Here is a 26376-nt window from a genome sequence, read left to right on the forward strand (position 1 = left end):
TTCAGATTCTGGTGGCGGCGGCGGCCGATGAGTAGGCTGAAATGGTTGAAGCAGACGTAGCTTTGAAGACCAGGCGGAGATGGGTTGGAGGAAGGGCGCGCTCAATTAGCCTTTCGTCACCGTGTCTAATCTTTATGCTAAGCTAAGCTAACTATCGTGCAGCTTAGCTTCGAAATCTTTATGTAGAAAAAAAGCGCCCTAGCGCATTCACGCATCAACACATCGCGACTTCACCTCGTCGCGGATTTTTGGTAGGCAGTGCAGATAGAAGGTGGATTATTATCAGTATGGGGTTCATAAACGTTTAAATTACCGTGAATAATAAGATAAATAGTTCGCTATGTCGCGGAATTTGTTATTTGTGTGTGGTTCCTGGAACAAATTAACCGCGAGTAACGAGGGATTACTGCAGTAGTAAAAGAAGTAGATTTAATTCAATGTCTAAACAGGAAGTGAGGTAACGGTCGTCTGGAAAAGCCTGGACTGACTTTGGGAGTGCTAAACGACGTGTTTACTGTTTGTTTACTCGCAGAAGTCGGTAAACTTTTGCTTTAGCATTTGCGTTAGGTTTCGTCGTTTTTTTTTTTAACGTCACCCGTCTTTTCTGCACATGCCGTCTGCTGCGGAGTGTGACCGGTCGGGATTATGTAACCGCCATCGCCTCCTTTTCCCTCCCTCGTTTCCTTTTTTCCTAGAAAGCAGGGCTCGTCCCACGAGCTGGAAGTGTAGGACAGAAAAGAGAGAGAGAAAGAGAAGGGCGGGAAAAGCTTTGAGCAAGAAAACAAAACAAAGACGGACTTCATCCGCTTTGTACACATTATCCAGCGTCCTCTATTACTGATTATGTGTCGTATTCTTTTACAGTTTGAGGTAAAGAATGTCATTTTAGGGAATGTATGAAGAGATGTGTGTGTTTCTTCCTGAGATGCTTTTAATTTGAAACAGATCCAGGAAATTACAGTGTTTTTCGCACTATAAGACGCACCTAAAAGCCTTTAATTTACTCAAAAGCCGACAGTACGCCTTATAATGCAGTGCGCCTTGTATATGAAAAAGGTTTAAAATAGGCCATTGCCAGTATTTATACACACACACACACACACACACACACACACACACACACACAGACACACACACATGCAGGATTAAACTGTGGGGTCACAACTTGTAGCGTAGCATATGGGAGGCTAAGCGTTGCGTTAGCCGCGTGTGCGTGGCGTGTCGAGATGTTTTTAACATGCTTAAAACGGTCAGACCCCCCCCCCAGGGCTGCGCCAGGCGAAAGCTGCGGCTAATTTAAGCTTGTATTGAGTTACAGTAAATTTAAATTAAAATAACGATTATGTGTTTTAAGTTATTTCTGTCGGCCGTCTTTGAAGCGTTCCTCCAGGCTACACGTCCTTTTTAAAAATAGAAGAACCATAAAACTGTAATTTGCTATTTTTCTGAAGACCTGTCATAAATTCAGACAAAGATTCAAACAAATCCAAACCTCTGGATGTTATTTTTGGTGCGTCAGGAACGCTATTGTATCCACAGACGTGTTTTTGGTTCAATATTTTGACATAAATCTCTCAATATTGGCTTAAATCTGACTAAACATTGAACACAAAACCTTTATTTAACATTTAATTCACGGGTTCAGCTCCCAAAAAGTTATTCAGTCCTAAATAACACGTTAAAATCCATTAAATCAGATCAGAACGGGTGAGGCGAGACACAGGTGACATCACAGTGGTGACATCATCATGGGGGGTACGACCCCTCCCTCTCTGAAGGACTCTTATGTGTTAAATATCGGAGGAGGTCAGGAAGGGATGTGATGGAGAGAACGAGAGGTGGAAGGAAGGAAACGGGACGCGGCCTGTCCTGATTGGCTCATTAAATGTGTCAGGTCGGGGGGGGGGGGCGTGGGGGTACTTTTATTAACCGTGTTATTCCACCTACTAAACGCCCCCTCCTGTCCCCCCTCCATCCCTCCATCCCTCCGTCTGCTGGTTCTTATGAAGTCATTTAATTATTCTTTTATTTTGTCATATCGTCTAAACACAGATTGCGTCATCCTGACCCCCCCGTGCCCCCCCCCCACCCAGTTAAAATGCTAATGTTTCACATCCCTCCTCCTTTTACCCTCCTCATGTTTCCCCTTCTATCCTCTCCCATTCTTCTCGTCTTTTATTTGCTTTACTTTTATCGATTTCCCTTCCCGTCCTCTTTTCTCCCATCCCTCCATCGACACTCGACCCGGCCTCATTCGCTCCGGACTCGTCCTTGGTTTTGTCCTTTCTCCTCCTTTCTTTGTCTTCTTTTCCTCTCCTCCGTCCTGGATGGATGTCCTCCCCTCTCCTCGCCCTTCATCACATCCTCTCCCTCTTTTATTTCCACTCTAACATCTTCGCCATTCGCAGAAATCCCCGAAATACTTCTTCGTGTTTTCAACTCCGTGTGTTTGCCTTTATAGGAATTTGGCAGTTTAGTGGTGGTTGACGTGTTGGTGTGTGTCAGTGTGTGTGTGTGTGTGTGTGTGTGTGTGTGTGTGTGTGTGTGTGTGTGTGTGTGTGTGTGTGTGTGTGTGTGTGTGTGTGTGTTGTGGGTCCCTGCCAGAGCCTCATGACCTCTGCTGCGCAGTGATTGGTCGCTGCTACCTCCGCTCCAACACATTTTTTTCTCTTTGGTTCCCATCATTACGTTTCCAGTTAAAACCTTGAATTCCAAACCGTTCAAATCAGCTGAAATCAGCTGAAATCAGCTGAAATCAGCTGAAATCAGCTGAAATCAGGACGAAGACGTCATTTAAATCTGGAGACTGATAAATAAATACTGTTTCGTGATAGATGCTCATTTTCCAAAGGTTTTCATGAGGTTATTATCATATATTATTATTATTACCCCTTGAACACACCTGTTGGACTAATCCCCCCCCCCCACATCACTGATTCAGACCTTTTAGCTCTAACTGTTCCTGTTGGACTATTTAATAAACCTGAGCTTCCATGTTTTCACTTATGCTTCTTGAGTTGTCACCTGTGCCTCCGTCTTTTCACCTGTACTTCCTGGGTTTTCACCTGCGATTTCATGTTTTCACTTGTGATTCATGGGCTTTCACCTGTGCCTCCGTGTTTTCACCTGTTCTCCCATGTTTTCACCTGCGCTTCCTGGGGTTTCACCTGTGCCTCCCTGATTTTGTCTGTGCTTCCATTTTTTCACCTGTTCTTCCGCGTTTTCACCTATGCCCCCATGTTTTCATCTGTGGCCCCGTGTTTTCACCTGTGCTTCTTGGGTTGTCACCTGTGCCTCCGTCTTTTCACCTGTGATTCCTGGGTTTTCACCTGTGCCTCCACGTCTTCACCAAATGCTTCTTGGGTATTCATCTGTGCCCCCATGTTTTCACCTGTGCCCCCATGTTTTCACCTGTGCCCCCATGTTTTCTGTCTGGATGTGCTGACCTGAACCTGAACCTGAACCCGACTCTCTGTGTTTCCTCCTCAGGCCTTTGGGAACGCTAAGACGGCGCACAACAACAACTCCAGTCGCTTCGGCAAGTTCATCCAGGTCAACTACCAGGAGAGCGGCACCGTCAGGGGGTGAGACACACACACACACACACACGAACACACACACACACTAAAAACACAACTACCTTTACTTCTGTTTTGCGTTCAGCTCTTCTGTCGTCACGTTATCGCCGGATGTCGGCTGATTTATCATCCGTGCTCTGACTGTGTGTGTGTGTGTGTGTGTGTGTGTGTGTGTGTGTGTGTGTGTGTGTGTGTGTGTGTGTGTGTGTGTGTGTGTGTCCAGAGCCTACGTGGAGAAGTACCTGCTGGAGAAATCCCGCCTGGTGTACCAGGAGCACAACGAGAGGTGAGACGAGACGGGAAGCAGAGCTCCGGCTGACAGGAGGGATTGTGGGTGATGAAGTGTGGCAGGTCGGATGGCGAAGACCCGCTGACCCCTCTGCGTTTTGTCGACGCATCCGACATGTCGGGTTGTGACTAATCATGTTTGTGTCGTGAAGCTAACGCGTTTCCGATGCGCAGACTCGTTGATTTAGTCCAGATGTGACGTTTTAGTCGTGAAGATCTGTTCCCGAAAACATCAGAAAGGAATCCGGGTGGAAGCGGCGAGCCGTCAGCTTCCTGTCGTTTGGGAGATAAGATGTCAGATCCACACGGAGATCTGGTTTCTCTCTGATCATCTGCAGATACGAGACGCGGCTGTTTGTTAGCGCCGATTAAATATCTCCGTGATTTTAGACATGAACCGAGTGGATTTGGTGTGAAACGGTTTTTGTTCAGGCGTCTGAACGTCTACCTTTATCTTAGTTTGATTGAGGTGATAGAAAAATACACCTATGTATGTGTAAATCAACCTTGACATCCCCTCATTAGCAACTTTAAACATTATTGCGTCATCGCTGCAATAGAATTCCACTTCCTGTCTGTAGGCGCGACTCGCCGCCTCACCTGGCGAGGAGATGTTAACGCCGCTGTCCTCGGTTTCCCTCTGAGGGGAGAGGATTCCACAGATCAATGCAGGAAATGTGTTTTTGCTGCTGTAGAGTGTTAGCCTCTGACATGTTAGCATCGTGTGCTAACAGGAACTACCATGTCTTCTACTACCTGCTGGCCGGCGCCAGCGAGGAGGAGAGGACGGCCTTCCATCTGCTCAAACCTGAGGAATACCACTACCTCAATCAGGTGCGCCCACACACACACACACACGCAAGCACACACACACACACACACACACACACACACACACACACACACACACACACACACACACACACACACACCATACCCTCTTACTATGCAGTTCTGTTTCCATGGTAACAGGAGTTAATCCGACTCGTGCGGAGGATGCCGGCTGGTCGTGTGTCCTCCTGTGGGAGGGGTCGCAGAGGCGTGACAAGCTCCTCCTCCTGCCCCTCAGCTCCTCCCTCAGGGGGCGGAGCTTCTCCTCTTTTAATGAAACAGTTAAAGATGAACGGTTTTGACCGGGTTCTAAAAAGGGAGCGATAAATCCACGTGAAGCTGGAAACCAACTGTTAGCGACCGCCTGCTCGTCGCACAAATTAACAAACAGCTGGTCGCCATAGCAACTCATTTAGCTGCTATTGTTATTCAGCAGAGATGCTAAACAGAGCTTAGAAGCTTACCATCACCTGGTTGCCATAGAAACGGTCAGATTTATGCTGATCTGACTGCACATCTGCTTCTCTTTGACAAACATCAGTGGGAAAGATTAGCATGGCATTAGCTTAGCGAAACAATCAGGGAACTATTTAGGGAACATTTTGGAAATATTTTTTGATTAAAAACAACTGAACCCCAAAGAGAAAAGTGAACATTTATCTTTTTCATTTCTTATGGAATTAATATTAAAAACAGCCGAATGGGCAAAAACACGTCCGTGAACGTTTCCACGGCAACATCTCACACCTGATCACGCCTGATTTTATTCTGATCGTTTCCACACAAAAACACGAGGATATGAAAACGATGTGGACGCCGCTGCTGGTCAGACGTGGATTATATCAGACCGCTGGAGTTACTTCCTGTTGTGTTCATCCTGAATTAACCCCGTGTGACCTGTTCTCTCTTCAGTGTGTGTGTGTGTGTGTGTGTGTGTGTGTGTGTGCCACTGTGTGTGTTCTCCTTCCTCACTCACTCTGCCTTGATTCCAGATGACAAAGAAATCACACAAACTCCACTGGGACAGTTACTATGAGACCGACCTGGTCAGTATCGTGTGTGTGTGTGTGTGTGTGTGTGTGTGTGTGTGTGTGCGTGTGTGTGTGTGTGTGTGCCGTGGCGCTCCTGGTTCTCGTGCCGCTCCTCGGTCTCGTCGTCTCGACGCCGTCCAAAGAAAGCTCCGCCTCTGAAACGTTTAAAGGGATACCGTCATTTAAAGAGCTAAAAATGATGCTAAAAAAAATTATTGATTGGTTGTTTTTAAAATCAATCCTATTAAATGGAGGTATTTCCATTGATTATTGATTAAGGAATCCCTTTAATCTGATGTTTGGCTTGATGCTTTGTGATGGTGATGAGGTCCAGATGTTTAAAGGGAAGGTTCAGGATTTCACCTTTTTGCCGGTACGTTAGTGTTGGTCATGCTTGTGTGCAGATTAAATTATCATCAGGTGGAGGATTATTGGATTATAACACTGCTAATCAATATAAGGAGGAGAACAGAGCTAGCATTCATTTATGCGAAGAAATAATGAGTGATCAATAAGTTATTCTTACATCCTGAATCTTCCCTGTTAGTGTCCTTTGTGTGTGTGTATGTGTGTGTTTGTGTGTGTGTGTGTGTGTGGGATGGATGGAACTTCCTGTATTTCCCCTTTGACTCCGCCCCCTCACACATAAACCCTGGGCTTCTATTCAGCAAGTTAAAAGTCATTTCAGGCTCTTATTTTGAAATCCTCTTCCTGCATGACTGAAAAAAAAAAAAAGATGCGGAGTAATCTCCACCTAGCTCACCTAGCTTAGCATGCTTAGCAGATGTAGCTCCAGCTTTGCGCTGCTAGCAGCAGGCTTTGTGCTACGTTGGCTTTGCTTGAACAAAAGACCAGAGGTTGTTTTTAATGTCGTCATCTCAGCAACTGAAGTATCGATAAATCCTGATGTCAGACGCGTCCTTGAACGCCACACCGTCCGTCCGCGCCGCCTTTTAGTCCCGCTCTCGCTGTTTGCTGACACAGCGTCTCCCTCAAGGGCCGGTCGGCGACCTCTGTGACCCCGCCGTCTGAGGAGATGATGTCACCGTCTTCAGACACACACACACACACACACACACACACACACACACACACACGGCTGATCAGCCTGTGACAGCTGTCTGAGCATCTGACCAACCCTTTGGGTCTATTTAACCTTTGACCTTTCACTGTGGGGGCGGGGTCACGTTGCACTTAAACAGAGACGCTCAGGACTCTGAATAGTGATAAGTGTGTGTGTGTGTGTGTGTGTGTGTGTGTGTGTGTGTGTGTGTGTGTGTGTGTGTGTGTGTGTGTGTGTGCATTTTGTTGCCTGTTTCGGTGTCTCTCTGGTTCTGTGGAATGCGTCGTGACGCGGTGGCATGCTAGTTTTGGAACGTGTACCGGGCGGCGTGACAACACAAACACGACCCAACACGTGTTGGCGTGTAACAGGAAAAGTCCTCGACCGGACCCGTGTTCACCCGGGTTCAGCGTAGAAACTTCAGCTTCGCTGAAGCGAGAGCAGCAGATTGTTTCTCCATCATCCCGTCTCTCTTTAATAACAGCGACGGTCTCGGTTTTGACCAAACTATTCTCTCCCCACCGGCCAAAATTGATCTCTTTATTTTCTCAACTTCCTTCCACGTATCACGTTGAGCCGACTCAGCAATCTGAAAAGCGTCTTTTCTTGGGGTTTTCGCCGTCGCTCGCGAAGCCTTTGTTGCAACCGGAGAAGCTCCGGCGAAGCGACCCGGGGTGCATTGTGGGTATTCTCTCTCTCTGGATGGACTTTGTGGTATGTGCTAATTACAGCCTGAGGCTCGCTGCTGACCGGTCGGAGAACACACACACACACACACACACACACACACACACACACACACACAACCCACAGTAACACAACAGCGTCTTTCCCCACCTCTGCTGGTGTTAGCTTAGCATTTGTGTTAGCCTGAGCCAACATTTGGGACCATTTAGTGCAGTAATGTGCTGATATTACACACACACACACACACACACACACACACACACACACACACACACACACACACACACACACACACTGACGTCTCCTCTTCCTCTCTCTGGTTCTTCCTCTTCACACCAGCAGGACTGCTTCACCGTTGAAGGAGAGGATCTGAAGCACGACTTCGAGCGTCTGCAGCTCGCCATGGAGATGGTCGGCTTTCTGCCCAACACGCGCAAACAGTAAGACGGGTTCGACTCCGGGAGGAACCGCCCACCTCCTGTCTGAATCACGTGACCGGTGCTTCTCCTCTCCTTCAGGATCTTCTCGCTGCTGTCGGCCATCCTCCACCTGGGAAACATCCGCTACAAGAAGAAGACCTACAGAGACGACTCCATCGACATCTGCAACCTGGAGGTCCTGCCCATCATCTCAGAGCTGCTGGAGGTGAGAAGTCAGGAAGTCATCTGATTGGCTGGGTTAAAAACGAAGCGTCAAGATCAAATCCGACCGGGAATTATATTTATGAGCTCATTTTAATCTACAATAAAATAATTTCAATCCTTTCCAACCTTGTAAAAAAGCCCCAAACTCCCTAAATTATATGTATAAAAAATATTTTTATCAACCAATAGACATGCAGACTTTTACCTCTGTATAAGTAATTACATATAAGTTACACAAACAACGATAAAGAAGGAAAAGAAACGCAAAAGTCACAAGAACACACGAGCTACGTCTTTACTCCACCAACGAGAACGAGATCCGGTCTCACTGATGTCGTATCCATCCGCCAACACGTGGTAAAGAACGAGATCCGGTCTCACTGATGTCGTATCCATCCACCAACTAGCGGTGGCGTCCTGAAGCACGACTCGTATCTCAAATAACTCGTATGTCGAGCAGCTCGTATCTTGAGGTTCTACTTTATGAAGTTTTCATTTAAAAAAGATCGGACATCACATATGATAATAAAAAAAATCCAGAACATTTTGTCTTCCTGACTTCAAGCTGAAATAAAATAGTCCAAATACTATGATGGATAATAAAAAAGGAGAATTGGAGCAGCGCTTTACCGCAGGGCTTGTTTATTCTCCCTAAATACTTTCTTTGCCATTCTGTCTCCAGAAGTTATTCCATCACATGCCCTCTGGAGATACTTAAAACCCCACAGACTCAGTGAACTTTAGAAAACAAGTAGCATCCATTTAAGCGAATCAATTTTCTTTTTCCCCGTCTGTTTTTCTGAAACACGCTGAGATTCTGCTTCCTGTTGCCGGAGCTCCCATCGGGGGCTCGACAAGAAAACCTCTCAGAGAGACGAGGACTCGCAGCTTGTGGTGACAACCGATGTGAAGAGGTGCTTCACGCCGCCGCCGCCACAAAGCGACGCTTGTTTCCAGGCTGCGTCCGTTAGCGTAGCGTCAGTTAGCTTTCCCGCTGAGAACAAGCACTTGTTGTGTGACCTGAGAGATTTAAGGAACAGTCCGCACAAATATTAGAATCCGGTCGTTCTGCAGCGTCAATGTCGGGCGTTTGAATCCACAAAATATTTATGGCGAAATAACGACGCAACTTTGGAGACTTATTCCAGAATTTTCTTGCTGGTTCCTTCCTCCTCTACTGCCTCATTTAATATGTTTTAACATTTTTACAACCTAGTTTCTGAGAAAACGAACGCTAAAGCGAACGCCGCCTCTTCAGGAAGCTTTGATCGACGCCTCAACATCTTCCTGAACTTCATCCCGTTATTGTCCGGCGCATGAATCAGTTTGGGCTACGGTCTCTGTCTGTGAAAGAGCAACGTGGAAAAACATGCTGTATGGAATACACACATGTGTGACGGTGTGCAGACCACACACACACACACACACACACACACACACACACACACACACACATACACCATGCTGATTTTGCTAGGGGACTGATGCTTCCCAGTCCCCCGATAGCAACGTCAACACTTAGCCAGATATTCGCCGAGTTGCCGACACAACAATGTGGGACGTGTGTCGGAGACTCCTGTCAACATCCCATCAGGGTTGTCATGGCGACGGACAGGCCTGCCAGGGTCCCCCCCTCAGCATCCCTGCCTGCTCGCGTTGGGGAGCGCTGACGCGAGCCGGCCCACATGTTGGCCACATGCTCCGGGTTACGGTTTTAAGTTGGAGTTTATTTGGATGACTGCTGGTCGGTGCAGAGACGGCGGCTGGTTGTCCCCGGAGACGCACGAAAACATTCCTCCAGCAAAGAGAGAGAAAGGAAAACCAGAAATTGGCTCAAGAGTTGCAACAACGCAGCATTTTTGAGGCGCGTTAACCCTTTGGTTCATTAGCATTCCGGTGCGTTTGAGGCGCCAAACAATGGAGGAACGTTATGGACCAGAAGCGTTAAAAGGTGGTTAAATTCATCACATTTGTCCTGCGAGCAGATGCTAAACATGCTAAAAACACGCGGCGTCAGTCCTGCAGGTAATGAACTTGGCGCTAGCTTCGTGCTAATGAAGACTCTCTGGGAGTCATGTGATGAAGAAGGAGGGGATTCTGGGTCCCCAGTGTGGATTGATGAATGAATAGGAATGAAGCAAGCGTGGACTTCCTGTTTCCTGTGGAAGTGGAAGAGGAAGTGGAGGTCAGAGCAGCTGATGGACGGCCGACAGACCGGATCCCCTCACCGTGGGACGCGAACCCACCGCAGCCCCTTGGCCGGGGGGGTTTTTTGTCTAAACTTTGTTCTATATAAAAATTTCAATGACATATATATGTAAAAATTTATATATAAAAAAATAAAACATCTGTTTCAGACATGAGAGACTAAAAAGGTTATTTTAAGGACGCTAATAGCAGCTAAAGACCAGTCGCCAACATGCACAATAGGCTTTGCTCATACTGAAGAGATTATCAGACAGTGTGAAAATGAGGTCTGATTAACCCCCCAACACGCACACACACACACACACGCACACACACGCACACACACACACACACACACACCCAAAGCCGGCGTGACGACACCCTTAATGCCGTTAACGCTGACATGAACACGCCTTTTGAAGGCATCATGAAGTCACACATAGATGCACCGTCACTTATCCACACACACACACACACACACACACACACACACACACACACACACACACACACACACGGGCTGAGCAGCAGCTGTTCATCCCAATCCCTTAATCCCTGTGGATGGAGGAGATGTGAGCAGTGATATCTGCTGCTAACGGTGTGCCCCCCTCCTCCCCCCCCCGCCATCAAACACTCATCTGGGGGCCAAGATTAGCATCTCTGTGAACCTACGTGTGAGGACGCGTAGCGTAGCGCTACCCATGTGGTATAGGATTTTATGTGCTAATATGCTAATGCTAAGGAAAAGATGGCAAAAGTTCACGTCTGATTTTACCCCCTCCCATCTACCCCCCCCCCCCCAGGTCAAAGAGGAGATGCTGCTGGAGGCGCTGACCACCAGGAAGACGATGACGGTGGGGGAGCGGCTCATCGTTCCCTACAAACTGGCCGAGGTGACGCAGCGAACCCGAACGCTAGCAGACGACTTCCTGTCCGACAGGCAAACAAACGCTGAGAGCAAATAAAAAGTCCCTTCAGTTTGCGTTTGGGGGGGGGGGGTGCTTCCCCTGCCCCCACCCCGCCTCTCTCTAAGGCTCTTTTGATGGGGGTCTCTTCCTCTGCAACTTCCTGTTTCCTGTCGAGTCTGGGAGCGGCGCGACTTAACCCCCGTTCAGGCAGCAGTCTGGACTGGAATGCACCTCCTGGATCCCTGACCTGACCCAGACAGTCTACCGCTGGGGGGGCGGGGTCTCTTCATCGTTCCATCCCAGAATCCTTTGCTCCATCTCAGAACCTGAATTTGGGCTTTTCTCCAAGCTCCGGTTCCACGCCCCATTCTGATCTACAGGATAGTTCAGCCCGACAATGGTTGTTCACGCCCCACCCCCCCACACCCCCCCATCTCTCCAATCATGTGGTCTGGTCTCAGGAATGTGCACCCTCCATTGGAGTAGAAGCCAAACGCCTCTCGTTCCGTCTCGTTCTTCTTGGGTCACATGTTTCAGACACATCAGATGTTCCTCAGACAAACACCGAGGAGCTTCTTCCAGGACGCCATGAACGCTCAACCGGAGCTCCACGTGGTGGGATGGAAGTTCAGCCCCTCCCAAAAAATGTTCTAGAATGATTTAACTGGAAGCCCCAAGAGAAGAGTCTCAGAACCAGTCGGCCAACGTTGACGATGGTTTTCTGAGCCTCTTGAACACAACAAGCTAGTTCAGAAACCTGGATCCACGAATCTTTGTCAACGTTGCTTCAAGACGCCGATATGAAACGATGTGGAGAGCAGGAAGTTCGTCCTCTCCACCAGATCTTTTAGATGTAAACCACATCCACCTCTGGTTGCGAAGCCCCGCCCTGATTTGATGGAATTCAGAAAGGAATTTTTTTTTTTTTTTTTGCCAATTTTGCTTGTTCTTCTCAGAAAATTCTTCTTCTTAGACATCCCCCCCGTCCTCTCTCTCTCTTTAGACAGGGTGATTTTTTTGCAAGATGTCTGTCCTGTATAACCTCAGTCCGCTGCAGACGATTGGTTGGATCGTCTCTGGATGAGTCAGGTGGAATGAATCGCTTGGTTTTGGTTCCAGGGTAATGAAAGTAATTCTCTTTTCAAGGAGGGAAAATGCTCTTGGCAACCGGTAAGGAGGTCAGAATCTGGAGTTTCTTAACGTCTTTGAGTCTTGGACACCAGAGGAGAGTCTCGGTGCCTCAGCTGAAAGCAGCAGTCCAGCCTTCGCTTTCGATTCCAGCTTTCTACATCAATTCATCCATTTTCTTATCCTTTAAACACTCGTAGCGGGATTGGAGCACCGCCCCAGACGTGATGGTCGAGACAACCAGTCCGTCACGCGTGGAGAAACAACATTCACACTCATGTTGACACCCAAGGGTAATTTTACCATCGCTACTCCACCTAAAAAGCCACCGCATGTTTTTGGAAATGTGAGAAATAACAGGACAGGAAGTAGATGCTAACTTCCTGTTCTCCTAATTTTGCTGGTTGGTTCTGTTTTTCCACCAGCGTGATCGTTTTCCGTCAGCAGGTTTCAGAAAATGATGAATGGATCCAGGTTTCTAAACCAGCTTGTTGTGTTCAAGAGGCCCAGAAAAGCATCGGTTTCTTCTGTGACTGGAGAAATCTGGTAGAGCTAAATTATTAGCTTCCCTGCGAAAAATAAAATATAAAAATAAAAAATCAAAATAGATAAAAATCAAAATAAATCAAATAAATAAATAAAAATCACAGCTTTTTTTTTTACCCCAAAATTTATGAAATAATAACATATTTCACTGAAAATTTAAGTTCACTAAGATGTGTTTTCCCTGCCAAAGCTACATATTAGCTGAGGCTAATATATTATCTCGTGTGAATTAGCGTTAGCACCGGTGCGCGTGACTGATTCCGACGTTTTCAGATCTGCCCTGGAGAAACAGGAAGTGATACGTACGTGCAAATTTGACACATGCGTGCCAACATAACGTGTCGTCTGACTGACATGTTTGATGCTGCAAAAGCATCGTTAGCGTCCTGCAGCTACGACGCTAACAGAGTTCCTCTGGTGTGACCCCCAGAACCGTTACACCCCGCAAAGAAAATTTCAGACAAAATTCTGCTCATAATTCTCTCTTTCTTGAGCGACCCTGCGGTGAAACTTTTTCTACCCGTTTGCCCCCAGCCGTGTTTCCTCCCTCTTCTTCTTCACTGGTCCCATTGTGATGAATAATTAAATTACACGGCTAACTCAGAGACGGCGCTAGCTCTGTTAGCATGTCAAATGCTGGCGTCTCATCTGCCGCTGAAGCGTCTCAGTCTCTTTCATATGTTTTATTATTCATCTCCACCTTACATAACGTCCTGATGGCGATGACATCACGGCGCCGCCGGCTAAAAATATAAGCAATAAATAATGCAAGAGTGGGGACCAGGTTTCCGCTTCATCGTGTGTTCAGGGGATTATTTCTGTTTTTAATTCTTATAAAAATAATTTGCTGATTTACCAGATTATCTAACCAGGGCCTCGGATTGTCTACAAGACCTGGCGCCGTCACTTTTTGAAAACCGGAACTGGAACCACGTGAGGAATCAGCATCGATCCGTTTAGATAAAAAAACGTTCCATTCCCTCAGTTTTTTGCTTCCAGTATGGGCTGAATTAAATATGCAGTGATGGGATTATCATGAACAGGGTCGTCTGGTTCTTGGCATAAAGTTGTGGACCCTTAGAGGAAGCAGCTTTATTTTGTCCTCGTCCAATCAGAACATCTCGTGCTGCCAGAGATCCTTCAATGATGTCCAGATCTGTACGTAGAGATGCTTGAATCGAAACGAAACCCTCGCGCTCAGAGGTCCTGATGTTTTTAATCCAGATTATACCAGACGTTTAAGGATCCATGGTGAAGGAACTGTCGTGGAACTGGTGCGTCCTGGGAGACGAGCGTGTTTGAATCCACAGGCGTTCTCCACACGTGTGACGAAACCCTCATTTCCACACCGGGTCAGGATTTTGAAACTGCTGCGGCGTGACCCCCGGCGTAAAGAAGCGCGGCGACCTCTGGGAAGGGAAAGCAGCGAGTCTTAAAGAGCGTCCCCCCCCCCCCCCCATTCCACATGATGGAATCCATATGGCTTTAATCAGGAAGTCCTGACATGTTCTGTGTGTGTGTGTGTAGGCGGGGACGGTGAGGGACTCCATGGCCAAGTCGCTGTACAGCGCGCTGTTTGATTGGATCGTGTTCAGGACCAATCACGCGCTGCTAAACAACAAGGACCTGGAGGACGACTCCAAGGTGAGAGGGCGTCGGCCGTCCGTTCAGCGTCGTCACGTCTGACGTGTCTTTTTAAAATTTTTATTCTGAATAGTCTAAATTCAGCTACTCAGATTTGTTTTCGTGTGGTCCCTGAACGCCTCCTTCAAAGATTTAAAAACGTTTCTCTATTATCTTTTATTTCTCATGCACGGATTCTAAATCCAACATTTAAATGTTTTTCTTCATCTTGCAAAAAATTGTGGTTTGATTTTAGATAAGACTGAAATGAAGGAGGGTGGGGGGGGGGGACCCAGTAAAACATGTGGTCCATATCCAGCTACGTTCAAGAACGTGGGACAAAAGAGCGTCATCCCGTCCTGCAGAAGACGTCGAGCCCAAACCTAAAATCTTTTTAATTTTTAAATGTTATTTTCAGGATTGATGATCGATACAGGAGCCTTTAGCCAGCTGTCTGTCTGTCTGTCTGTCTGTCATCTGTCTGTCTGTCATCTGTCTGTCTGTCTGTCTGTCTGTCTGTCTGTCTTAACTTAATTTCCTGCTTTCTGGTTCGACGCTCCTGAAGGCAGGGAGTGGTGAGACGGGAAAATTTCCCTGTGTGTGTTTTGGAGTGGCAGCTGGCAAATCAGACCCTGTGGGAGCATCTGTGTGTGTGTGTGTGTGTGTGTGTGTGTGTGTGTGTGTGTGTGTGTGTGTGTGTGTGTGTGTGTGTGTGTGTGTGTGTGTGTGTGTGTGTGTGTGTGTGTGTGTGTGTGTGTGTGTGTGTGTGTGTGTGTGTGTGTGTGTGTGTGGGCAGATGGCATCACACTCCCTTCAGCTCAGTTTACCCCCCTGTGGCCCTTGCCCATCCCAGTGTGTGTGTGTGTGTGCTTCCTTTGGCAGTGACATCATCATGTTTGTTTGACCCCTCCCCTCTGTGCCATCGGCAGTGGGGGGGGGGGGTCTGTGAGGTTGCATTTCCTGTCCCATTTGTTGTTCCTCCTGTTTGATGCCAGAATTAAAGAATTGAAAATTAGATTATCCTCCAAATCAAATAAATAAACTTTATTTATGTTACGTTTCCCCCCCCCCACCCGTCTCCTCTAACCCCCCCACACAGATCCTGTCCATCGGCGTTCTGGACATCTTCGGGTTCGAGGATTACGAGAACAACAGCTTCGAGCAGTTCTGCATCAACTTCGCCAACGAGCGTCTGCAGCACTACTTTAACAAACACATCTTCAAGCTGGAGCAGGTGAGCATTACCTCACTTCCTGTTAGCACTGAGATAGCATCCCATCACTTCCTGTTAGCACTGAGCTAAAAGGAAGTGACAGGACGTTAGTTGTTATTAGTTAATTTTTGTTTTTATTTTATTAACATAAAATAAAACCAAAACCATTATTAATATTTTATTTTTTATTATGGATTTATTAAGATTATTTATTTATATATTTATTTTTGATTAAATATTTTTATTTATTATTATTTTTATTTTTTTTGTTATTAGTTTGTTTTTAGTTTTATTCCAACAGTGAGTTGAATCATTTCTGTTCCATTTCCGGAGCTTTACACCTGACATGACTCATTTATTAATAATCCCAACAAATCATTTATTAAAAGTTATATTTTTTTGCTGTTTGAACTCTTCTTTTTTTTTAGGGTCAGTCATTTTTTAAAAGTATTTCTAATTCTCAACTAAAACTGGTGAACTGGTGAATGTCTCTATTCCGTTTGATGTTATTCTGATAAAATCAAGCCCCGCCCCCTGCCCCGCCCAGCAGGCATTATTATTTCCATGACAGACATCAGAGGAATGAGAGAGAGAGACGTTTCTGGCGAGATAATGAGCGTGGATCAGCCGCCGTCTGTCGGCTTTTGTCTTCCTCACGCCGAGCCTCGATTGGCTGTGGCAGCTGAGCGGGCGGGGCCTATCGCTGAAGGCTAAACGAGGGGAGACGCTTGAAAAAAGAGCAGTATTTCAATAAACGAGTGCAGCAACATGCACTCCAGCTGAATGAAGATCACAGACCGCAGAGGCACTAATGGTTCTGTTATCTGCTCCTGACAGTTAGACCCCGGGCCACACACACACACACACACACACACACACACACACACACACACACACACACATGCTACATGCACTAACAGGTTGTGTTCCATGAATATTAAAGTGACAGTTCAGGGCTGCAGGGCTTACATTTCACATTTCCCACTATTGGAGCCGGTGGTTAGCATTAGCAGTTAGCACGGGTATTAATTTTAATAATCCACATACAGAAACATCAGTGGATGTGAAAACTGGGCTTTTAAAAAAGCAATTCACTCAAAAAGGGTCGATTAATCGTTAAAAAATAAATTAAAATGAACAACGAAACAATGAAATTCAGATATGCAGAAGTGCAGAATTCCAAAATACATTCAAAATATTTGTTTACAGTAATTCTCAGGGTGAAGTGTTTGTTTCAGTTTTGGTTCAGTTTTTTAAATTCAACTTTAGATCTGACTTTATTTATCCTTTTTCCTCCTTCATTTCTTTTTAGATAGATAGATAGATATATACTTTATTAATCCTGGAGGAAATTGCAGATTTGCTTATATTGCTTATATTTCCCAAAGGGAACGCTTCTGAGGAGATTGAATGGGATTTTATTATGTTTATTTCATATTCAACATAAATAGAAAAAAACATTTGAACAATTCAAAGCAGACGTTAAAAGATTTACTGTGGATCTGTGTGGACATTAAATTTTGCCCTTCATATTTTCGGGTGAACTGTCCCTTTAAATGATGTCATGATGCGATGATGTCATCGGCGTCAGATTCTGTTTCCTGTCTCTGTTCTGTTCCGTCCAGTAAGTGTCGGGGCGTCAGCCCCCCCGGGACGGGACCGAATATTGTTTCAGCAGAGTTCACGTTTATTATCCTTTAATCATGAAACCCCTCTAATACCCCCCTTGCAAAACTGCCCCCCTAACTGCCCCTCTCCACTTTATTTTACAGGACAACAGCTGAGCCTCCGGGCATCTCAGGCACGTCCCATTAGTTTCCTGGGGGGGCAGATCTGTTATTTACGCCCCGCCCTTTGCCCCACCCACTTCACACCTTGCCTGCAGCACTGAATTAAACCTGAAACTGTCACCTGGACGAGACAGAAACGGTTTAGGGATTATTGTTGTTGTGAGATTATCAATAATTTACCAGAAATTCCAAAGTAATCCCATAATAGAATTCCGGTGTTTGATGTTCCACCCGTGGAGTTTCCCTTCCTCCCGTTTCCTCGAGGCTCTGAAGCAACTCTTTGTTTAGCTGAAGCAGAAAAATACGAATATTAACATGAAGGAAATCCTGTGTGGAAATATTTGTTTTTTTCCTTAAATTATTCTTTAATTGTTCTTTAGTTCACTGTTTTTAATTTTATAATTCACTTTTTAAATTCTTTAATTCAATGTTTAAATTCTTAGATTCATTTTTTAAATTCCATAATTAATTTAATTTAATTTTTCAGTTCTTTAATTTGCTTTTTTTTTCTCCGAGTGTGTGTGTGTGTGTGTGTGTGTGTGTGTGTGTGTGTGTGTGTGTGTGTGTGTGTGTGTGTGTGTGTGTGTGTCCATATTTGGACTAAAGGTCATTTTTCTCATCCAATCACACGCAGCGGCTCGTACCTCTTTGATTTTGGAATCAATCCGATGGTCGGATCATGCATCTTTATCATTTCCACGGTTCCTGATCGCTCCTCTCTTCCTCCCCTCTTCCTCTTCCTCCCCTCTTCCTCCCCTCTTCCTCTTCCTCCCCTCTTCCTCCCCTCTACCTCCCCTCTTCCTCCCCAGGAGGAGTACCGGGCGGAGGGCATCACGTGGCACAACATCGACTACAGCGACAACAGCGGCTGCATCAACCTGATCAGCAAGAAGCCGACGGCGCTGTTCCACCTGCTGGACGAGGAGTGCAAGTACGTAAACGTGGTCCGACGAGTCATCCGACAAGTCGTCCGACGAGTTGTCCGACGAATGGAACGACGAGTCGTCTCCGGTGACTTGTGGTCGCTGTGAGGCGTCGTTCTCCACATCTGGTCGTCATTTACATTCTTATCCCATCAGAATGCAAAGAGAAATTTATTTGTCTTGTTGAATTGACTTTCTGACCCCCCCCCCAACCCTAAACCGGCCCCCCACCCCCCCATGAAGGCCTGATGGCTCCAGATAGAACCCCTTCCTCCTCCACCATCGTGCTTGAATTTGTCTCTCGTTGTGAAACTCTCCCCCTGAAGGGCAGCTCCTCATCTTCACCCTCCGTAAATCAAAGGCAGTTGCCCCCCCAAACCCCCCCAGCGGGCGGGGCGGGGGGGCAACAACACGGCAGCATCTGTATCCATGTATGTTAGCTGTCATCACACGACCACTTATCCCCGCGGCTTCATCTGGATGCAATCGCGCCTGGAATACACCCAATCAGGTCGAGTTGTATTCTCTGTGCGTCGCCAGGGGGGCGTGTCTTGTTTCTTCTGGGCGTCGCCTGGGGGGGGCATCTCTTGATGCTCACCTTGATTTAAAGTGGGAGGTAATGACTCCACCAGTCCTTGCCTCCATCTAATCCCATGAAACTGGCCGTGTGGACATGCCGTCGCCTGATTGGTTGGGGTTTCAAGGAAGTGGGCGGAGCTCTAATGCGCGAGGAAGTCCCAGGTTGAAGGGCACGATGGCTTACAAACCCGTAAAACCATGTTTGTGAGTGTGTTGGGGGGATGGGGGGGCACTTTACTGAATTAGGGTCAAAGGGGGTCTCTAAAGGGGGGGGGCAGGGTCTCTAAAGGGGGGGGCTTCATGCTAACTGATGACATAGAAAAAAAGCTAAGACGCTCTAAGAGCTCATCATTCAGTTAGTGGGGCTTCGGGGGGCCCTGGTGGGGTGGATTGGGTTACAATGGGGGGGGGGGCGGTCATTTCTAGAGTAACAGCATCAGTATTGATGGATTCGTGCGACTGGTGTTGGAACTTAACGCCTGAAACATCACAAATTTTTTATTTTCTGTTTATTTTTTTGTTTGTATTTTGTTATTTATGTATTTATTTATTTTCTATTTTATTTTATTTTATTTTATTCATCCAAACACGTAAACGATGTTCTGGATGAGCGTCGCAGGATCGCAGGATTTCCTGGATGTGAACCAATGAGATCCATTTATCCGTCCGGTACTTCCTGGTCTGACCGGTCCTCTGCTGTGTTCCCTCCCAGCTTCCCTCAGGCGTCCAATCAGACGCTGCTGGACAAGTTCAAGCGGCAGCATGAAGGAAACACCTACATCGAGTTCCCGGCCGTCATGGAGCCCGCCTTCATCATCCGACACTACGCCGGCAAGGTCAAGTACGGGGTCAAGGTGAGGCGGCGCTCCGATTGGCTGGGCGGGGCTCCGTTTGTGTGTTTTTAGATTATACACCTTTAGTTTGGTAGATGCAGCGCCCGCTTGATCAGAATAGATTGAATTATTAATATCTGTATGCTTTGACATAATATGAGTCCTGACATTTGATTGGTGGGGAGTGTTTAAGTTGTTATAATGCATTATAAGCCCCGTCAGTGAAAAGCATCCATAAGATATAATAAATATAAATCAGGATGAGACGCGTCTCAATAAAGATAAAGTTCATTGCGTATTAAGAGTGCAGCTGTGAAGCATTATGAATGCTTTATGAAGCATTATGAGGAGTGTTCATGATGGGTTCAAGTCTGTTTAGAACCTTTTGGATGAGGGAACGTCAGAGAATCCTTTAGCTGTCGTCCCGTTTCACGATCTGAATCTGGCAGTGAGCTTCAGTCCTGGAATATAAACCAAACCCTTTTTGTCTGTGTTTAAAACCTAAAATCCTCGACCTTTAGGGAACCGATCCGCAGCCGGCCCCCCTCCCTCGTTGTTCTGTCGACCTGTTTCTTTCTATTTCTTTCTGTTTCTTTTCGGCTAATCAAATTCTGCGTTCGCTTCCCTGCTGCGTTTTGATCAGAAGCACATGTGCTGCAGCGCCGAAGTATTGTTCAACTGTATGGCATAAATCTGGAACAGTTTGTGTGTGTGTGTGTGTGTGTGTGTGTGTGTGTGTGTGTGTGTGTGTGTGTGTGTGTGTGTGTGTGTGTGTGTGTGTGTGTGTGTGTGTGTGTGTGTGTGTGTGTGTGTGTGTGTGTGTGGAGAGGGATCCTGTGTCAACCAATCATCTACGAGCCGGGGAGTCATTCGGTGTGAAACGAGGAGTCTGACGTTGCCCCGGTAACGAGGAGGAGGGAGGAGGCGGTACTCCATCCGTCTGCAGCGCTGGGATAGAAAGATGTGTTTGTTTGTTTGATGGACGGATGGACAGATGGATGATGGATGGATGGAAGGATGCTTTCACCGATGACCGGTCGGATGCTCCTGCGTCTCCTCCAGGACTTCCGGGAGAAGAACACCGACCACATGCGCCCTGACGTCGTCGCGTTGCTCAAGAGCAGCAGGAAGGCCTTCATCTGCGGCCTGATGGGAATCGACCCCGTGGCGACCTTCCGCTGGGCCGTCCTGAGAGCCTACTTCAGAGCCCTGGTGGCGTTCCGGGAGGCCGGCCGCCGACACCCCCATAAGAAGACGGGTAAGGAACGAAACCACCACCTCCTCCTCTTCATCCTCCTCCTCTTCCTCATAAATAAACCCTCTAATGAGCGTCGCCGTCCTTCATCAGTCCTCTTCTTCTCTTCCTCCTTCTTGCGGCTTTAGGGAACGACGCGGCCGTTTCCTGCGCCGTCGTCAAAACCGTCGACAGCTTCAGTTTCCTTCATCACCCGGTTCACCAGCGCAGCCTGGAGATCCTGCAGAGGTGCAAAGATGAGAAATACAGTAAGAAAATCAAATCAATCAATCAAATCAATCAATTTAAAAGAAAACCACCCTTTTGAAGTGAACGCTGAGAGGAGGAAGAGTCACGATTCTTCCTCCTCATTAGACGCTGAACACATGAAAGCATGAGACTCTGATTTATTCAAAGAGTTATCATGAATTAGAATTTTTATTAATCTTGTGAACATAAAGTAAAAATAACACAAAAATAATTCCTTTTATTTGGTTTAAACTGACATTTTCTGGCGTGGAAAAAGTGTTAATTTATGTTCTAAACCACATGTGTCAAACTCAAGGCCCCAGGGGCCAAATGTGGCCCTCCACATCAATTTATGTGGCCCGCAAGAGAGTGTCAAAAAATAAATAGGTCAAAGTGTGCTTTGACCAAAACTCCATTTCCCACAATTCAGTAATTCAGACCATCTTAACTCTGACTAAACTTAGTGAACAAAGTTAACGTCCTAACTTGTGTCTGATGTTATTTTTCTTTATTGATTGATAGTTTGATCCTTGATTGATGGAGTTCTGTGGGTTTAATAACCTGACAAATGAAAAGGATTTATGTTAGAACAGAGAAACAAACAAACATGTTTTTTCTGTCTAACTGTAATGTTTGGAACTAGAATCAGTCAGAAATTCAGTTATTTAACATTAAGGAGTAGTTACATTTAGTTACATTACACTGAGTTACATTTAGTTACATTTATTAGTTACATTAAGGAGTAGTTACATTTAGTTACATTACACTGAGTTACATTTAGTTACATTTATTAGTTACATTAAGGAGTAGTTACATTTAGTTACATTACACTGAGTTACATTTAGTTACATTTATTAGTTACATTAAGGAGTAGTTACATTTAGTTACATTACACTGAGTTACATTTAGTTACATTTATTAGTTACATTAAGGAGTAGTTACATTTAGTTACATTACACTGAGTTACATTTAGTTACATTTATTAGTTACATTAAGAAGTAGATACATTTAGTTACATTACATTCAGTTACATTTTACCCAAATCGATTTGAGTCGGTTTCCTTGGCGACGGCGGCATTGAGGGACTGGAACGCGTAACATCTGGGGTGGTTTGGTCAGACTGACTCATCTGGAAGCGTCGGATCCAAACCAAACACTCCCCAGCGATCCGTCGGGTGAATCGGTCCCACACGGACCACCGGGGGTTCCAAGACACCCACAGATGGTCTGTTGCTCCTTCATCACACGTGTGTAGCTCCTGGCGTGTGCGCGTGCGTGTCATGTGACATGACATCACTGCGGCTTTAACGGTGACTGTAATTGATTATTTGGTGAATTCCCCCGAGAGGGGAACTCCTCCGACTTTTAGGAGGAAGTCCAGAAAAACCGGGTTGGTCTCGGTTGGAGCGTCTCAGCCCGTGGAGACAGTTTGATGTCTTTGTGTGTTTCTGGTGGACGCGATCCAATTCGGTTCCCCCGGCAGCGATAAAGTCGTCACAGCCGCTTTATAAGACATGAAATAAGTTTGTTTAGCCCAATGATTCCAACCTTTTTATCTCCACGGATCGGTTTAACGTTAAAAAATAGTTTCATGGACCGTCCTTTAAGGCGTGGCGGTTAAATCCAACCAAATAAAACGATACAACCATCATGAAAACTGTTTTACTCTAACTATAATAATAAAGGTGAATCCATTTTGTGTCAACTTTATTAGTTTGTTTCTTGTTGCTTCTGCTAGTTCGGGAGTTTCAGTTTAGCTGTAATGTATTCTGTGTTAGCGGCCGGAGCGGCCCCTTTAAAAAAGGTAGTCATGTGACCGAGGCAAGCATCTCCACAAGCGTGAGATATGGAGGAGAGAATCCACTCATTTAAAACAAAACATTCAGAACCAGATCATAAATAAAACAGAAATAAGGGAAGTTCTGGATTCTTTCTGTGCGACCTGGAACAAATGGAGTTGATCTGATTTTCTTAATCTGGTTTTTATTCCCGTTGGGATATCCTGAAGTCAAAACGGAGACATTTGCATGAAATCCGCATCAGGAAACACGACAGGTGAATAAATGTGGGGAGAATCCAGGAAGCAGAAACAGAATCAGCGACTGGTCCGCAGCTGTTTTTAACGGTTATAGACGGATCCAAAATGTAGGTGTGTGTTTTCATGGGGGAAAGAATCTAAATACAGGTGTTGCACATAAATGGGAATGTTAGTTGTGGGAAGAAGAGGCCCCATCGGAGGGAATTCTCCATCCCGGCGAAGATTAACTCTTAAATTTACGCCTTTTCTTTTCTTCTCTGTTGTCTCCAAACGTTACGGAAATTAAAAAGTTCAGATTCAATCTCTCCTCCCTCCATCCAGGTATCACCAGGAAGAATCCGCGGACGCCTCTGTCCGATCTTCAAGGTACCAACGCCCTGAACGAGAAGGCCAGGTGAGTGCGGTCGACCAATCGTCTGCGAGTCCACTCCTCTCTTTTTCCGTCCATCTCAACCTCCTCTCATCCCTCCATCCCTGCAGGGACGGCTACGGCGTCGGCTGCAACGGTCGCAGCTCCAGGTCGTCCCGTCTGACCTCCACAGGAAGTCCCGCCCTGGAGGAAGATGGGATCTTCCTCAACTCGACGAGCAGCAAACTCCTGGAGCGCGCTCAGGGCATCCTGCTGTGAGTCTCTGCTGATTGGCTGTCAGAGCTGCAGGAGCCAATCACAACAAATAACCGGAATTTGTTTTTGATGCGTTTGTCTTTAGGGGTTTAGTCGTCGTAACTTTCGGTAGATCAAATAAATAAATCGATCAGAAGGCGGCGCAGATCCAAACATTCCTCCCCGGAAACCTTTAACCTCATCCTTTTTTCTTTAAATCAAACCCATCGTGTTTACTTACACTTACAAATAATGGTCAGTCCATCTTAACCCATAACAAAAAAAAATCATCTGTATCCTTTACAGGATAACCTCATTAACTCATTACATTTCAATAAGTTAAACGTTCAGGAGCTCGCCTGACTCTGTGGTCGCGTACTGACTGGTTCATTCACAAAATCTGACTAGCAATCAGTTGATCAATGTGCTTTTTGCTCATTTGTCCATCTATTTTAACCAGATAAGTAAGAGGACCCAGCACTTGTTCAATTACACCATGTTTCCATTTCTTTCCTTCTCCACCCCGGAAATTTTTAACCAGCAGTGCTTGATTTGGCTGTAAGGCTCTCACACGAGTTTGATTGCTTTTCACTTTTGCTTGTTTTTCTTGCATTTGTACAAAAAACTTTGGTGTCACTTGTGACAACCTGGTTCTGACCTTTCTCTTCAGGACCAGCTGAGAAGGTGTTTTCTGTAGAGGAACATGGGGTGTTTCGGTAACTAAATAGAAAACTATCTATGCAGTGTTGAAATGATCGCCCAGAATCTTTCTGTTTATCCAGTGACTGCTAAAACGTTTGGACCAACCTCTCCACTAATCCGTTGGAAGCTGGATTGTATGGGGCAGACTTGATATGTTTCACTCCATTAGCTTCCAAAAATGTTTCAAACTCTTTTGAAACGAACTGTGGGGCCATTATCTGAAACAACCACTTGGGGATCAGCTGCAAACAGACTCCTCATAGCTTCAACAGTAGCTGTAGCAGTGGTACTTGTTATTAATTGTAGACTATGTCATACTGATAAGCTGACAGCAATAAAGCCCATCTCTGTAGACGCGCAGCAGCTAATGCTGGTACTCCTGTCTTGGGTCCCAAAATTTTTACAAGTGGCTTATGGTCCAAATTTCCGGCCATAGAGATAATCCCTGAATTTTTGTACGCCAAAAATGATGCCTAACGCTTCCTTCTCAATGTGTGAGTAGTTAATTTCAGTTTTACTCCAGGTACGTGAGGCGTATGCTATTGGTCGCTCACTACCGTCTGTCATTCTGCGTGATATCACAGCTCCTAACCCATAGGCGCTAGCATCACAAGCCAGTAAGATTGGCAATTGTGGATCGAAGTGTGTGAGAACACTAGACGATGCCCACTGTGGTTTTGTCTTCTCAAACGCTGCTTGACATCGGGTGGACCAGTTCCACTGACTGTCCTTCAATAGCAACACGGTCATTGGTTTGATCATGGTTGAGAGATTCTCAAGAAACTTTCCATAGTAAGTCAATAAGGCTACAAATGCCCTAAGCTCTGTGACATTTTTAGGAACTGAAGCGTTGACTATTGCTTCGACTTTCTCGGGTACAGGGTGTAACCCCTCACTGTCAATTTTGTGCCCCAAGTAGGTTACACTTGGCTATACCAAGAACTAGCTATACCATAGGGTAACCTATTCATTTGGTAAAGCCCCTTTGGTGTATTGATGGTCAAGTATTGTTTGGATTTGTCATCTAGCTCCACCTGCTGGTAAACTTGGGTAAGATCTAGCTTTGTGAAATATTTTCCCCCCTGCTAATTTGGCTAACAGATCCTGTGTTTTAGGAAGAGGGTATTTGTCTACCTCTAACCACGGATTTACGGTTACCTTGTAGTCACCACAAATTCTGACTTCACCATTTGTTTTTGGAATGCACACAATTGGAGTTGCCCATTCACTATACTCCGCTGGCGTGCGAACTCCCATTTCCTGCAGTTTGGCTAACTGTTGATCCACCGCGGCCCTCAGTGCATAAGGCACTGATCTAGCCTTGCAGAATTTTGGATTGGCATTTTCCATCACTCTTAAGTTTTGCTTGTACACCTGAAATGACCCCACGACCTGCATTGACCACAGGAGAGTATTTCTCATACATCTCTGATAGCGGATCAGTAACTGGTAAGTGATTCACTCTAGACCAGTCTAAACGCAGGTGTTGAATCCAATTTCTGCCCATGGGTGTTGGACCACTTCCTTTTGCCACTAGCAGTGTCACCACACTGCACTTTAACTTTGATTTGCCCCATAAGTACAATCGGCTCTGCTGACCTTTGACTCCGCACAGCACCTGTCCCCTTGTCCGGTGGCTCTCTCACGACGTAGAGGGAGTCTCGCTCGGCTGGGGGCGCTCCTCGCTGACCACCGCT

At 46.0% G+C, this 26376-nt stretch overlaps 1 protein-coding gene across 5 annotated transcripts in view; it reads left to right on the forward strand.

Moving 5' to 3' along the window:
• The window catches only part of LOC137593398 (unconventional myosin-IXAa-like), a 67316-nt gene that overhangs the window by 29240 nt on the left and 11700 nt on the right, over positions 1–26376 (forward strand). For 3 of the 5 annotated variants that reach the window (XM_068312066.1, XM_068312067.1, XM_068312068.1), the window contains exons 3-17: positions 3490–3584; positions 3802–3864; positions 4601–4700; positions 5690–5743; positions 7821–7918; positions 7997–8123; positions 11113–11202; positions 14419–14535; positions 15614–15748; positions 18327–18448; positions 19732–19873; positions 20915–21110; positions 21236–21355; positions 23695–23767; positions 23854–23997. In XM_068312066.1, the coding sequence (XP_068168167.1) occupies positions 3490–3584; positions 3802–3864; positions 4601–4700; positions 5690–5743; positions 7821–7918; positions 7997–8123; positions 11113–11202; positions 14419–14535; positions 15614–15748; positions 18327–18448; positions 19732–19873; positions 20915–21110; positions 21236–21355; positions 23695–23767; positions 23854–23997 (1676 nt within the window). Of the gene's footprint in view, positions 1–3489; positions 3585–3801; positions 3865–4600; positions 4701–5689; positions 5744–7817; positions 7919–7996; positions 8124–11112; positions 11203–14418; positions 14536–15613; positions 15749–18326; positions 18449–19731; positions 19874–20914; positions 21111–21235; positions 21356–23694; positions 23768–23853; positions 23998–26376 lie in introns of all 5 variants that reach the window. The other 2 variants (XM_068312064.1, XM_068312065.1) reach the window with 1 other exon arrangement.

Source organism: Antennarius striatus, chromosome 4 (assembly GCF_040054535.1).
Source record: "Antennarius striatus isolate MH-2024 chromosome 4, ASM4005453v1, whole genome shotgun sequence".
NCBI lineage: Eukaryota > Metazoa > Chordata > Actinopteri > Lophiiformes > Antennariidae > Antennarius > Antennarius striatus.